General features: G+C 33.3%; 1 protein-coding gene across 1 annotated transcript; it reads left to right on the top strand.

The window, feature by feature from the left end:
- The first annotated feature begins 374 nt into the window (after nucleotides 1-374).
- On the top strand, nucleotides 375-8,116 carry LOC129312336 (THO complex subunit 1-like). Its single transcript, XM_054954891.1, has 4 exons — nucleotides 375-425; nucleotides 2,346-2,405; nucleotides 2,488-2,637; nucleotides 7,641-8,116. The coding sequence occupies exons 1-4, from the start codon at nucleotides 375-377 to the stop codon at nucleotides 7,884-7,886; spliced, it is 507 nt and encodes a 168-aa protein (XP_054810866.1). The 3' UTR covers nucleotides 7,887-8,116.
- Nucleotides 8,117-12,415: the final 4,299 nt, after the last annotated feature.

Below are 12,415 nucleotides of genomic sequence, written 5' to 3'. Positions count from 1 at the left end.
TTGTCCGATTGATGGGAAAGTTGTTTCTTTGATGGATTAATTCCTTATTTTGGTCATATCATGGACGCACTGCTGCCTATTCAACTGATTACTACTACATTATTTCTGAATGGGTCAGAATGCTTTAACTGATCCTCAGCGTGTTAGAACTCCTTCAATTATGGAATACTGCTGAAACCTTTGGCTGAAGAGTAAGCTGCTTATCTTCTCATGGAGCTTCATTGTGTGCATTGAGTTTTCAATCCAGATTTTTCCCTTTTCCTTAACAGCTAGGAATTGGTATGGCAATTTTTCCTCTTCATATCAGGATTATTTTTTTTTTCTTTTGTATTTGAACTATCAGTCTTGAATCCTTTGCTTTTTTAAAATTTCAGATGGATCCATCAGCGGGTATAGAAGCTGAATATCACCGCAAGAATAACCGGGTTCGTCCCTGTTAAGATTTCATATAGTAATTTTAAACAGTATCAGATTTGACATCCATGTCCTGATATTTTTTTTTTGTGGGGGTAGTTAAAATTACTCAGATTTTCCTTGAGTTTTTATTGGAAACATACAAACCTCCCTTCTATTTTAAAATACAATTCAATTCCTGTTTTATTCTTGTTATAAACACCCTCCACAGGAAAATATGTAGAAGTGGTTATGTAGTATATTGTAGTGTAAAAAAAGGACTAATGTTAAAGTGTTATGTGACTTTTGATTTCAGGGAGAACAATTTATACTTTGGAATATGTGGGAATTTTGTATAATTTCAGCAAAAGTAAGAAAATTAGTTGTAATTTACTCTTATTTTTTAAATCTTGGGTTATTTTTATGGATGTCCGCTAGATAACTTAACGGCAAGGCATAGTTTTTGTAAAAGTTTCTTGATCAAGTTGGTTATTTTACACCAGTAGCATTTTTTTTCCATAATTGGCATACAATATATAGATTCTAAATAATGTGCTTTGTGATTCCCTAATTGCTTGGAATATACAGTGTTTGCTGATTGGCATTCTTTGGCAAGCTGATCTTGGAATATCATGTATTATGATTCTGTTGGTGTTATTAGGGACCTGTGGAAATGCTTAGTGTTGTTTTAATTGAGTCCTTGGAATGCTAGCTCAATGGTAGGATCTTTAAGGACTATTTTGAGTTCATGCTCTTCATTGTGAGAGAGAGCGCCCTACTGTTATCCGTTCAATGGAAGTTCTAATGTAGGCTTTTATTCAGGTGATTTTTCTAATTAATGTTTAATGTGATAAATTTTCATGTTTTCTGTTAATTTTTTGTGGGTGGATATTCCCTCTTAATTGTACTTTTTATATCCTCTACTAAATAGTTATTTTATCCTAATAAAAACCATATAAATAATTAAAGTGAAAGAACTTTTTGATAGATACTGGATGGAACTTACCAACACGCTAGCAATATATGCGGAATATAGGTGGCTTTTCACAACACAAGGTTGTGTATGATGTTTAATTTGTAAATAAATTTATAGGTTAGTTAGTGATCAGTATATCTTAGGATGATCAGTAGCCTTTAAAAGGGATATGTGTAAATTCAGGGCTTATGCCTAATCTGAATGAAAATCTCAGTTTTCATACCTCAGTCTTATCTCTGTTCTTCTCTCTCTCTCTTTCTGTGACTACCACCATAGAACAGTGTAAGATTGTACACATGTTTCTGCCATTCCAAACTGAGTAGTTTTGCTTAATACTTGAATGTGCGTGACTGACTGAGATAGTGAGATGTGGCGTTCTACCAAGCCCACCAACTAGCTTATTGCTTGTGATAGTTGCATCATCTGCAATTATCAAGCTTGAGCTAGGGTGCCTCTGATTTAGTTTGGACATCCTAAGTTCATATTTTATCTGCAGCAGGAAACAGTGGATAAAGTTTTATGGAAGGCTGATAAGCTATACTCCATTATGCTGCCTCCAATGGCCCCAAAAAGACAGTTTTTTCTTAATGTTGAAATCATATTATTCTTCCATGTGATCAGTAGTAAAGCAGCTAAAACCCTTCAGGTCAACCAGCCAAAAAAAAAAAAAATTCATTTTACTGGTTTAGTTGTTAATTTCTTACGCCTAGATTTCTGAATTCTATATCTCTTGAAATAGGAATGCCTTTTCAAAAGTTCATAGAACTCATTTGGTGTGTTTTTGTGGCTGAGTTCTTTCATTTGTGGGTTTGCTATCATGATTTTATCATTTTAATTGTTATGCGGAGTTATGTATATGGCATTAAATCAGAACAGCTATATATGATGAAATAGGTTTTGAATTTTAAAATGGTCTGCTTAAATTATCATGCACTAATAAGCATGTTAAGTATATTTTTTGTTCTGTTAAATGCAGGTTTATTGTTGGAAAGGTCTTCGTTTTTCAGCTCGACAAGACTTGGAGGGATTTTCTAGGGTAAGATAAATTCCTTAACCACTGATGTCTTAATCTACCTAAATTTTTTAGGTTCAATGAACTTGGTTGATTTTGGTTGCAGTTTACAGACCATGGCATTGAAGGGGTTGTACCGCTGGAACTTTTGCCACCTGACGTTCGATCTAAATATCAAGCTAAACCAAATGACAGGGCAAAACGGGCAAAAAAGGAAGAAACAAAAGGCACTGTTCATCATGTTGAGGGAAATCAGGTTTCTTAATCCACATCTAGCTTACCAATTTTGTTTTGAAACATATTTTTAGTCTTGCACGTCAGACCAATTGAAAATACATTATCTTTTTCAGTGGATAATGAAGGAAGTAGTAGTTCTGATTTGCTGGTTGGTTGCTCCTGTTTATATCATATCATCCCTCTTGCCTCAAATTGTTGGCAGAACTTTTAGATAGTCCCAAACATTTGCGTGTCTAATTCAAGGATTATATGGAGACGGCGCTAACCCTTCAATTTGATATTGTTGCCTAAATATCTTCTGAATGTTGACTTTTGACACCTATGAAAAACAATTGCATTAATGAATTGGGAGTAAGAAAATATCAAGAGCATGCACTAGCAAACAGCCTTGAGAACTAGGCTCTCCAATCAATGATGCTAGATTTTATATAATGTTTGAACTACGTTCTACTCCAGTAATTTCATGAACATTGTCTAAGGTTCAGATATGAAATTCAACAACAACAACAACAACAATAACAACAAGCCTTTATCCCACTAGGTGGGGTCGGCTACATGGATTGCAAGACGCCATTGTGCTCTATCATTTATCAAGCTTTTAGGAATATTATTAATTAAGAGATCGCGTTCAACAACTTTCAAGAGTGTTCTCTTAGGCTTTCCTCTACTTCTCTTAATCGGACTCAAAGTTATATGTTCCACTCTTTTCACTGGTGCCTCCCTTGGTCTTCTTTGTACATGTCCAAACCATCTCAACCGATTTTCTACCATTTTTTCCTCAATAGGTGCCACCCTCACTTTTTCGCGTATGTGCTCATTTCGAATTTTATCTTTACGTGTATGTCCGCACATCCATCGTAACATTCTCATCTCTGCTACTCCAACTTTATGTTCTTGCTGTCCCGTTAGAGCCCAACATTCACTACTATATAACATTGCCGGTCTGATAGCAGTGCGATAAAACTTTCCTTTAAGTTTATTAGGCACCTTACGGTCACAAATAACTCCTTTAGCTTTTCTCCAATTAAACCACCCAGTTTGAATTCTATGTGAAATATCTCCACTGATTTCGCCATCATTTTGAATAATGGCTCCCAAATATCTAAACTTTTCCACTTGAGGTATAATTTGATCTCTCAATTTCACTTCCAAATTATTTTCGAATAGTCCTTTACCAAATTTACAATATAAATATTCCGTCTTCTACTCAGACGAAAACCTTTGACTCCAATGTCCTCCTCCATAACTCAAGTTTGCAATTAACCTCTTCTCTTGTCTCTGCTATAAGAACTATATCATCCGCGAAGAGCATACATTTCAGGATTTCCTCTTGAATATGTTCCGTCAAAATATTTAAAATTAAGTTGAACAAATAAGGACTCAGAGATGATCCCTGATGTAGTCCAATCTTTATAGGAAAATCTTTTGTTTGACCACTAGGCGTTCTTATACTAGTTTTTACCCCCTCATACATATCTTGTATGGCTTTAATATAAGCAATCCATACTCCTTTTTTTCCAACGCTTTCCAAAGCACTTCTCTTGGTATACGGTCATAAGCTTTTTCCAAATTAATAAAAACCATGTGTAGATCTTTATCTTTACAACGATACTTTTCCATTAATCCCCTTAGTAGATAAATCGCCTCTGTAGTTGATCTACTTGGCATAAAACCAAATTGATTCTCAAAATACTCGTCTCCAATCTCAACCTGTGCTCAATTACTTTCTCCCACAATTTCATTGTGTGGCTCATGAGTTTAATCCCTCTATAGTTAGTACAATTCTGAATATCTCCTTTATTTTATAAATAGGAATTAATGTACTTCTCCTCTACTCATCAGGCATTTTCTTGGACCGTAAAATCACATTAAATAACTTAGTTAACCATTTCACCCTTTCTTCACCTAAACATTTTCATGCTTCGATAGATATACAATCAGGTCCGTTGGCTCTACCATTTGTCATTTTCTTAAGAGCTTCCTTTACCTCCTTATCACGTATTATTCGATAGAATGACAAATTTTGTTCTCCTTTACCAGTTATTAAATCCTCTAAGTTACTAGATAAATCCTCTCCATCATTGAAAAGTTTAGAAAAATAAGTCTCCCATCTATTTTTAATTTCATCATCTGTAACTAAAATTCTTCCCTCTTCATCCTTAATACACCTTACCTGTTATAGATCTCTTGATTTTCTTTCCCTACTCTTGGCAATCTTATAAATATTTTGCTCTCCTTCCTTCGTCTCAAGGTTCTTATAAAATTCTTCAAAAGCTTTAGAAAGCTTCACCCACAGCTCTCTTAGTTTCCTTCTTAGCCATACGGTACCTCTCCCAATTTTCCTCATTGTTACACAAATGTATGGCTTTAAAACAGTTCTTCTTATACTTGATTTTGTCCTGTACATTATTATTCCACCACCAAGACTCCTTATCTCTCGGACCAGAACCTTTCGATTCTCCCAAAACTACTTTTGCAACCTCCCGTATCTTTTTCGCCATATCCTCCCATATGATGTTAGCACTTCCCTGAGAATCCCAAATTCCTTTATTCAAAAGATTTCGCTTGAAAATATCTTGCTTCTCACCTTTTAATTGCCACCACCTAATCCTTGGTGTTATTACTTGTCGACGTTTTTGGATTTTACTCATAATACACACATCAAGGACTAGGATCCTATGTTGTGTCGTTACAGCATCTCCGGGGATCACCTTACAATTTTTACAAAGTTTTCTATCTGTGTTCCTAACCAAAAGAAAATCAATCTGTGACCTTGAGGCTCCACTTTTGTAAGTGATGAGATGCTCATCTCTCTTCTTGAAACAAGTGTTGGCAATCTTAAAATCATACGCCAATGAGAGATCAAGAAGAGTTTGTCCTTCATTGTTTAGCTCTCCAAAACCAAAACCACTATGCACCCTCACATACTGACCAGCTTCCCTCCCGACATGCCCATTAAAGTCTCCTCCAATAAAAATCTTTTCGCTCTGTGGTATGTGTCGAATCAACACCTTCAGATCCTCCCAAAATAATTCCTTAAGACTGGCTTCTGTCCCGACTTGCGGCATATAAGCGCTAACAATATTAACAATCTCACGTCCAATTATCATTTTTAAAGAAATAATTCTGTCTCCAATTCTGCTAACTTCTATAACGTTCTTCTTCCACTCCTTATCTATAATGATGCCTACTCCATTGCGTGCACTTACTTTTCCTGTATACCAAAGTTTGAAACCTTGAATATCCTTAGCTTCTTCTCCACGCCATTTTGTTTCTTGCAAGCAAAGGATATTGATTTTCCTTTGAATCATAACCCCTACAACCTATATAGATTTACAATTTAATGTCCCAACATTCCAAGTACCAAATCTAATTTTGCTCTTATGGACTAACTTCTTTAGCCGCGTGCGTCCAGAATGACGCAGTAGCCCTTGCTCATTTAACACTACATCCGGGCGCCGATTCAGCGGCTCTAACTCACTTATCACTGTACTCGAGCCATGCAGCGCATTACTTACGGGCAACGACCTAGCATTAACATTATAACATCTATTGTCCATGTTCATGATAGATTCAACAAATTTTTACATTGGCTGTTGATGGCCTAACACAACCCTCCTCCTTTACCCGGGCTTGGGACCGGCTATAAACATAGGCGGAGTTTCAGATATGAAATTCAATTGGAAACAAATTGCAACAGAGCTAGGGAGATTCTGTTGGGGAAGCAGAGTAGAGCCAGCTTAAACCGTTAGTTATAAATGTGAAAGAAAAGGCCTTTCCTTAGATCCTCTATACTTGCTTTTATGTCCTCATCTGTTTGTTTAACTGGGTGAATTTTCTTCAAAAGGCTTTATCAGATGATTTCAAAACTCAGTTTCGGGACAATCCATGGTTCCATCTTCTTGACCTTTAGCATGGAGTGTCTTCGTGAACAATTGATATTCCCCTTGTTATAGGGGGAAAAAAAATAGGTTGGGAAATTGGTTTTCCATATTGACAAGTTAAATAATTGATAATTTTTGGCAGACTGAGAGGGTCACAAGACCTGAAACTAAGCAACGGTAATTGTAGAAATAAGGTATGGGCATTTGTCCTTTCAATAGCACAAGAACCAGCTGGCCACACCAAGGAGGGTGCGATGTAGATCAAACAAAGCTTCCTCGGGGGAGGAGCTTGATTCCAATTCGCAACCTCGTTACCCTCACTGTAATTGTCGAGGCATTGATTGTTAAAGCAAAAGAATTTGATTCTCTTTACTTCAACATTTTGCAATGCTCAATATGTTTTTGCAAGCATTACTGAATAGTTTCCATCTCTTGTATCATCTTTTTAGTTGCTGAAGCACAAGAGTTATTTTTTATCCTCAATCCCGTTTTTCTTTTATTTTTCATTTCATTCAATTCGGTGCACCAAATGTTGCCTATCGCTCCTTTCTCAAGTCAAAGAGTCTGTCCAGCCTTTTACTTAGAAAGGATGAATGACCTTGTGATTCACATCCCACACTCTGGGACTTTGAAATCAGCCTCAACCCAGACTTTCTTGGTCCTACTACCTTTTGTTTGCTATTTTTTACGGTCTTATTTATAAGTCATTTCTAACATATTTTATTTAAACTAAGGAAGACCTTAAAACTTACTGTCTTAAATTTAACAATTCTCCAACTTTATCCTTAGTAAAATATTTATACTTTCTCTCACCAGCATATAATGTGGGTTAAGGAGGAAATTTTTGATAAAAATTTAATGATACAACTTATAAATAAGATTAAAAAAATTCTCTCAATGTCTTATAAATAGAATCGGAGAAGTATTTTGTTTTGTGCTGTTCTGTGTTTTCTGTGATCTGCATGTACCTTGTTCTGCTTTTCTCCCTTTGTTGTCTCTCTCCCTCTCTTCCAAAGTAAGGAGCAAGGTTTTATTTTTGTTGTTTTATTTAGCATATGAGAGTAACAGAGTTCAATGTCTGAATGAATTCCCCCTAGTTACTTGGGTTCCTCAATGTCAGTTTTGCCTTTTGGAATAGATTGCTGCGCCTGCTGCTGAGGCTGATGGAGAAGGTACAAGAGCTGATGCATCGGCAGCTCCGATGGAGTTTGATGCTGTCGCTGTCCCAGCTTCTCAAGGCGGAACACTGACACCAGATGAACTCCAGAAGCAGAGCTCCGACACCGACGTCGGTCAGGAAGCAGGGCAATTGGAAGCAGATGCTGAGGGCGAGGTAGAGGCTGGTATGATAGATGGAGAGACAGATGCAGATGTTGATTTATAAGCAGTTGGCTGAAAGTTTTCGGATCGTCATGCTAAGGAATCATGGTGAAACTTGGACAATTTTTCATCTATCAGTGATGATCAGAATGACAATCTATTTGAATTCAATTGGCCTCTCGCGTGAATGCTAGAGTTAATCCTCATTTTCATAATTAAATTATGAATGTTTCCGTGCTTATTGTGCTCGCACTAATTTTTCATATTCATATCAAGCTTGAATTGTTGATGATATCAAGGTTTTAAGACCTAGACTGACTTAGATGGTCAGACTGATTGGACCATCGCCTGTTGAAAAAAAATGACCTTGTTCAATCATTTGGCATGTTTTAGTAATTGACTTGGGATGGCTTGCCTCAAACCGGGCGTTTTTTAAAGACCTTAAAAAATAAAAAACAGAACCTGAAACGGGTTTGTGGGTCAAAGAAGGGGTAAAATTGGCATTAGACTTTGTCACATTCACTTCTCACTGCTTTCTCACTCGGTTAAGCGCTCCCACTTCTCACTCGTACGTGGAATGGAGTCGGACGATGATGTCTTCTTCGTTCTCAGCATCAACGCTCTACATTTTTCGTGGCTTTTCTTCATACAAGCACTTGTTTGGTTTTGTGCAGTTAAGGGGAGGTCAAAAAGAAAATGCTTTTTTTTTATTCTATTTATAAATTATTTTTAACATGTTTTATGAAAATTAAGAAAAATTTTAAAATTTATTAAATTTATTTTAAAATTTAATAAATTTTCACTTTTTCCTAATAAATGTTATTAAATTTAATTATTAGTATTTTTATTTAAAGCATTTAATAAGGGTATACACATAAAGAATATTAAAATTGATAAGTGTCTTATAAATAGGGTTATATTTTTTCTCTTTTATTTGCCCTATAAATTTGCTTTATAAATAGGGTCAAAGGATATACTCTCTATCTATTTGGTGTCCTGATTTACGAAGACAAAGATCTTTCTTACAAGGATGCTGCCATAAAGGTAATCATTTTCCTTTTGTGTATAAAAATTGAGGCTGCATCATGAAAGGTTTTTCCTTTGGTATATAAAAATAGTTTATTTCTCCTTGTTTCATTACTTGTTATATTCTTTGCTTTGATTAACTTTCTGTTTTTGTCTACTTTTGATTTATATTGTGTGTTTTTTGTTGTATTAATGACTTGTGATGTTGTATTGTTCTATTTTATTTTTTACACACACACACACAAACATATAAATATTTTTTTTATTTAATTATTAGGTTATTGATTCACCTACTGATCCAATCGGTTGAACCATAAAATCCATGACTTGCTGACATTTCTAGTATGCTATCCGGTCTGGATTTTAAACCATAGGATGATATTGATGTTCTAAGCTGACTTTTGTTCAGTTGAAATATTTGCATGAACATTGATTATTTAAAACTCTATTAGGTCATGTAAAAACTCTTAGAAAGAGATTATACATATTTGAATTAGAAGTGCAAGCGTTTTTTTTTTTTTTTTGGCCAGAAATAGAAGGGCAAACTAACAATTTGAGATTATAAATACACACACATAACAAATTTAATTAAATCAAGAAAAAATTGATTAAAAAGGATACAAATTTCATGTAGATATATCCTTTTAAAAAAACAAGTAAATATATCAAAAGGAAAATTTACATATTTCTAATAAGCAAATTAATTTTTAATAGATTCATAAATTTGTGAAAATTATTTCAAATTCCTTTTACCCAGCACTTATGTTGGGCCCACCAAGGGATTATTTTAGGTAGTGTCTGGATTTCAGATTTGAAAATTTTATATTTCAAATTTCAAATCATTTGTTTAGATAATATAAAAAAACTTTTGAAAGAAAAAGTCAAAGGGATATTGAAAGTAACTAGCTATTAATTTCAATTGACGAAAGACTAGTCACGAGAGCAAGAGATGAATGAAAAGACAAGAGTGACAAAGGTCCAATAGTTAAAAAAACACGAAGATAGGAGAATTGAATTTTAAAATATTTAGGATTCAGGAAAAATTTTAAATTATAAAGAATAAATTTGGATATGAATCAAAGTTAAATCCATGAATTTTTTATATATATCTAAATGGGAGATTTAGTTAAAACTTATATTTAAATCCCTATAATCTGAACATTTAACATTAAAAAATTTGATATTAGATATTAATATATTCATATTTACATGTCAGTATCCTAGATATACAAGCAAACCTCAAATTTACAAGTATTTATAAATATTTTGCTCAAAAAAAAAGTATTTATAAATATACTCAGGTATTCTTTGTCCTCTTTGCTAACTTGTAAATTTCAAAGTTTGCATCTTTAATTTTAGAGAAGAGCTTGTAATTTTGTAAATGTAAGAGACTGACTTGTAATTCTATATGTAAAACTTTATTAACCAATGTTAGAATGATGCAAATTCACTTATAAATCTTAAAAATTGATTTGTATATGAATTAGATTGACTTCAACATCTTAGATTTTACGTAATCTTAGATAAGGCTTTGTATTTCTAAGAGGTTAATTTGTACTTAAATATGTAATTACAGATTTACAAGTCAATTTCTTTTATTTACAACTAAATTTACATAATTTTTGCATTGGTTATTAAAATTTTACCTATTAAATTACAAGTCAACCTCTTCAATTTAGAAGTTGACAGGGATAGAGAATACTCAAGTCTAAGTTTAACTTTACATTTAAATCTAGAAGAGTAACTTATACATATGAAGGTATTCATATTTAATTTAAATTTTTTAAAAAAATTAATTATTCTCTTTGATAGTTTGTTGACCGATCAACAATTACCCATCATGAATCAATGGCCACCGGCCAGTACCAATCATCATTAACGAAAAGTTATGGGTCAAACTTCAAGGGACATGTGTCACTCTAATAAAAATTATCTACAATTAAATTCCAAAGACTTCAAATATTTCACAAATTTGTAAGGCTTTATTTATAAATAAGTCCCTCAAGTAAAATATAGCGAGCAATAGGCTTAAATATCACATTCTCTATCCCCATTCTTAATGCATAATTTTACAGTTGCAAATGATCTAATTCTTTAAATTTCTTTAGACATGCTACTCACGTTGACTAAATGCCCCATTAATTCTCTTTATTTTTGTCCTCACTTCAAGGTTCCATCGTTGCAGAAGCTTAGATTCCTTAATGTTACAGTGACATGTTGCTGGTTTGACTAAATTTGTTTTTAAAAAAGTTTGTCTACAGAATATAATTCCTTTTATGTGCTAAAGTTAACCAGTAGGCCCCGCCATCTTCTTTATTCTTCTCTTTCTTGCAAAGTCTTCAATTGTAATTTCTTTAGACATTGTAAGTAGACTCCTAATCATGTTGATAATATTGAAGAGAGAAATTTAATCTTTTGCCGTTATTAAAATATCTTCTATCTATTTAAGTTGTTCTAGACAATATGTGTTATAAGATGTTACACTATAAATAACACAACCAAAGATATCTTCTCTCTCTTGAAGTTGCTCAAGATGGCACTTGCCATAATTAGATGCTATATTGTGGATAATATTAAAGAAAGAAATCCAATCTTTTACAGTTATTAAGGATATATCTTCTCTCTCTTGAAGTTGTTTGAGGCAGCACATGTTATTAGATGAATAGATGCTACATAGTGGATATTATTAAAATGAGAAATCTAATCTTTTGTAGTTACTAAAAAAATCTTCTCTTTCTTAAAGTTGTTTAAAACAGCATGTGTCATTAGATGTTACATTGAATAATATTAAAGAGAAACATAATCTTTTGCAGTTATTAAATATATCTTCTCTCTTTTAAAGTTATTCAAAACGACATATGTCATGAGATGCAACACTAATTATGATCATTGTTGAATTATCTAACTTTCCATTCTTTGTTACAACTTTAGTTTGATGTTTTTTCCTTGTAAATATTCTTTTATTATGAAAAGAAAAAGGTCTACGTACATGAGATTGGCAGGTTCCCATTTATTATGTTTTGATATAAGTGAATTAATGTGTTAATTTACTTGCTCATCAAATAGCTCATAGCGATTTCATTATTAAGATTCTTAATATTCCCTCATCTAAGTGTAGAAACCTTTTATGATTGGATTCCTGGTAATGGGTTTGTAATTACATGGTATATTAACCGTGGCCCTTTCTACTAAAAAAAAAAAAGATTGGGTTTCTTAAATTTATATCATCATCCTTCTTAGGTTAACCAAGATCTAACAAAATTTATATTTTCTATTGACATGCTAATAAGATTAACCTAATGCCTCTATTACTCTACCACTCCTTTTATTGCACAGTTTCAGTATTGCTGAAGATCTAATTCTTTAAATGTAGGCCGTAACATGGTTCTTAATTTGACTAAATCTTTACAATGCAAAGTAGTAAATATAATGTACCTATTACAATTATTTTAAATACATTTTATATTTTCTTTTTTTAAAAAAATATTTTTTTTCGTATACTAAACAATGGTATAGCAGTAAATCAAATGGTTTGCTACTCTCCCTATCCCTCAGTTTATTGTACAA

The sequence above is a fragment of the Prosopis cineraria genome, unplaced genomic scaffold (genome assembly GCF_029017545.1).
Source record: "Prosopis cineraria cultivar Desert tree isolate PC_DT_omini unplaced genomic scaffold, ASM2901754v1 PC6, whole genome shotgun sequence".
NCBI classification, from domain to species: Eukaryota; Viridiplantae; Streptophyta; class Magnoliopsida; order Fabales; family Fabaceae; genus Prosopis; species Prosopis cineraria.
The sequence above is the reverse complement of the archived record's forward strand: the minus strand, read 5'-3'. Positions and strand labels throughout refer to the sequence as shown.

Excerpts from the sequence above, each read along its gene's own strand:
- LOC129312336 (XM_054954891.1), top strand. The coding sequence starts at position 375 with ATGGATCCATCAGCGGGTATAGAAGCTGAATATCACCGCAAGAATAAC. Across the intron at positions 426-2,345 it reads ATCACCGCAAGAATAACCGG|GTTTATTGTTGGAAAGGTCT; the intron begins GTTCGTCCCTGT and ends TGTTAAATGCAG. Across the intron at positions 2,638-7,640 it reads ATCATGTTGAGGGAAATCAG|ATTGCTGCGCCTGCTGCTGA; the intron begins GTTTCTTAATCC and ends CTTTTGGAATAG.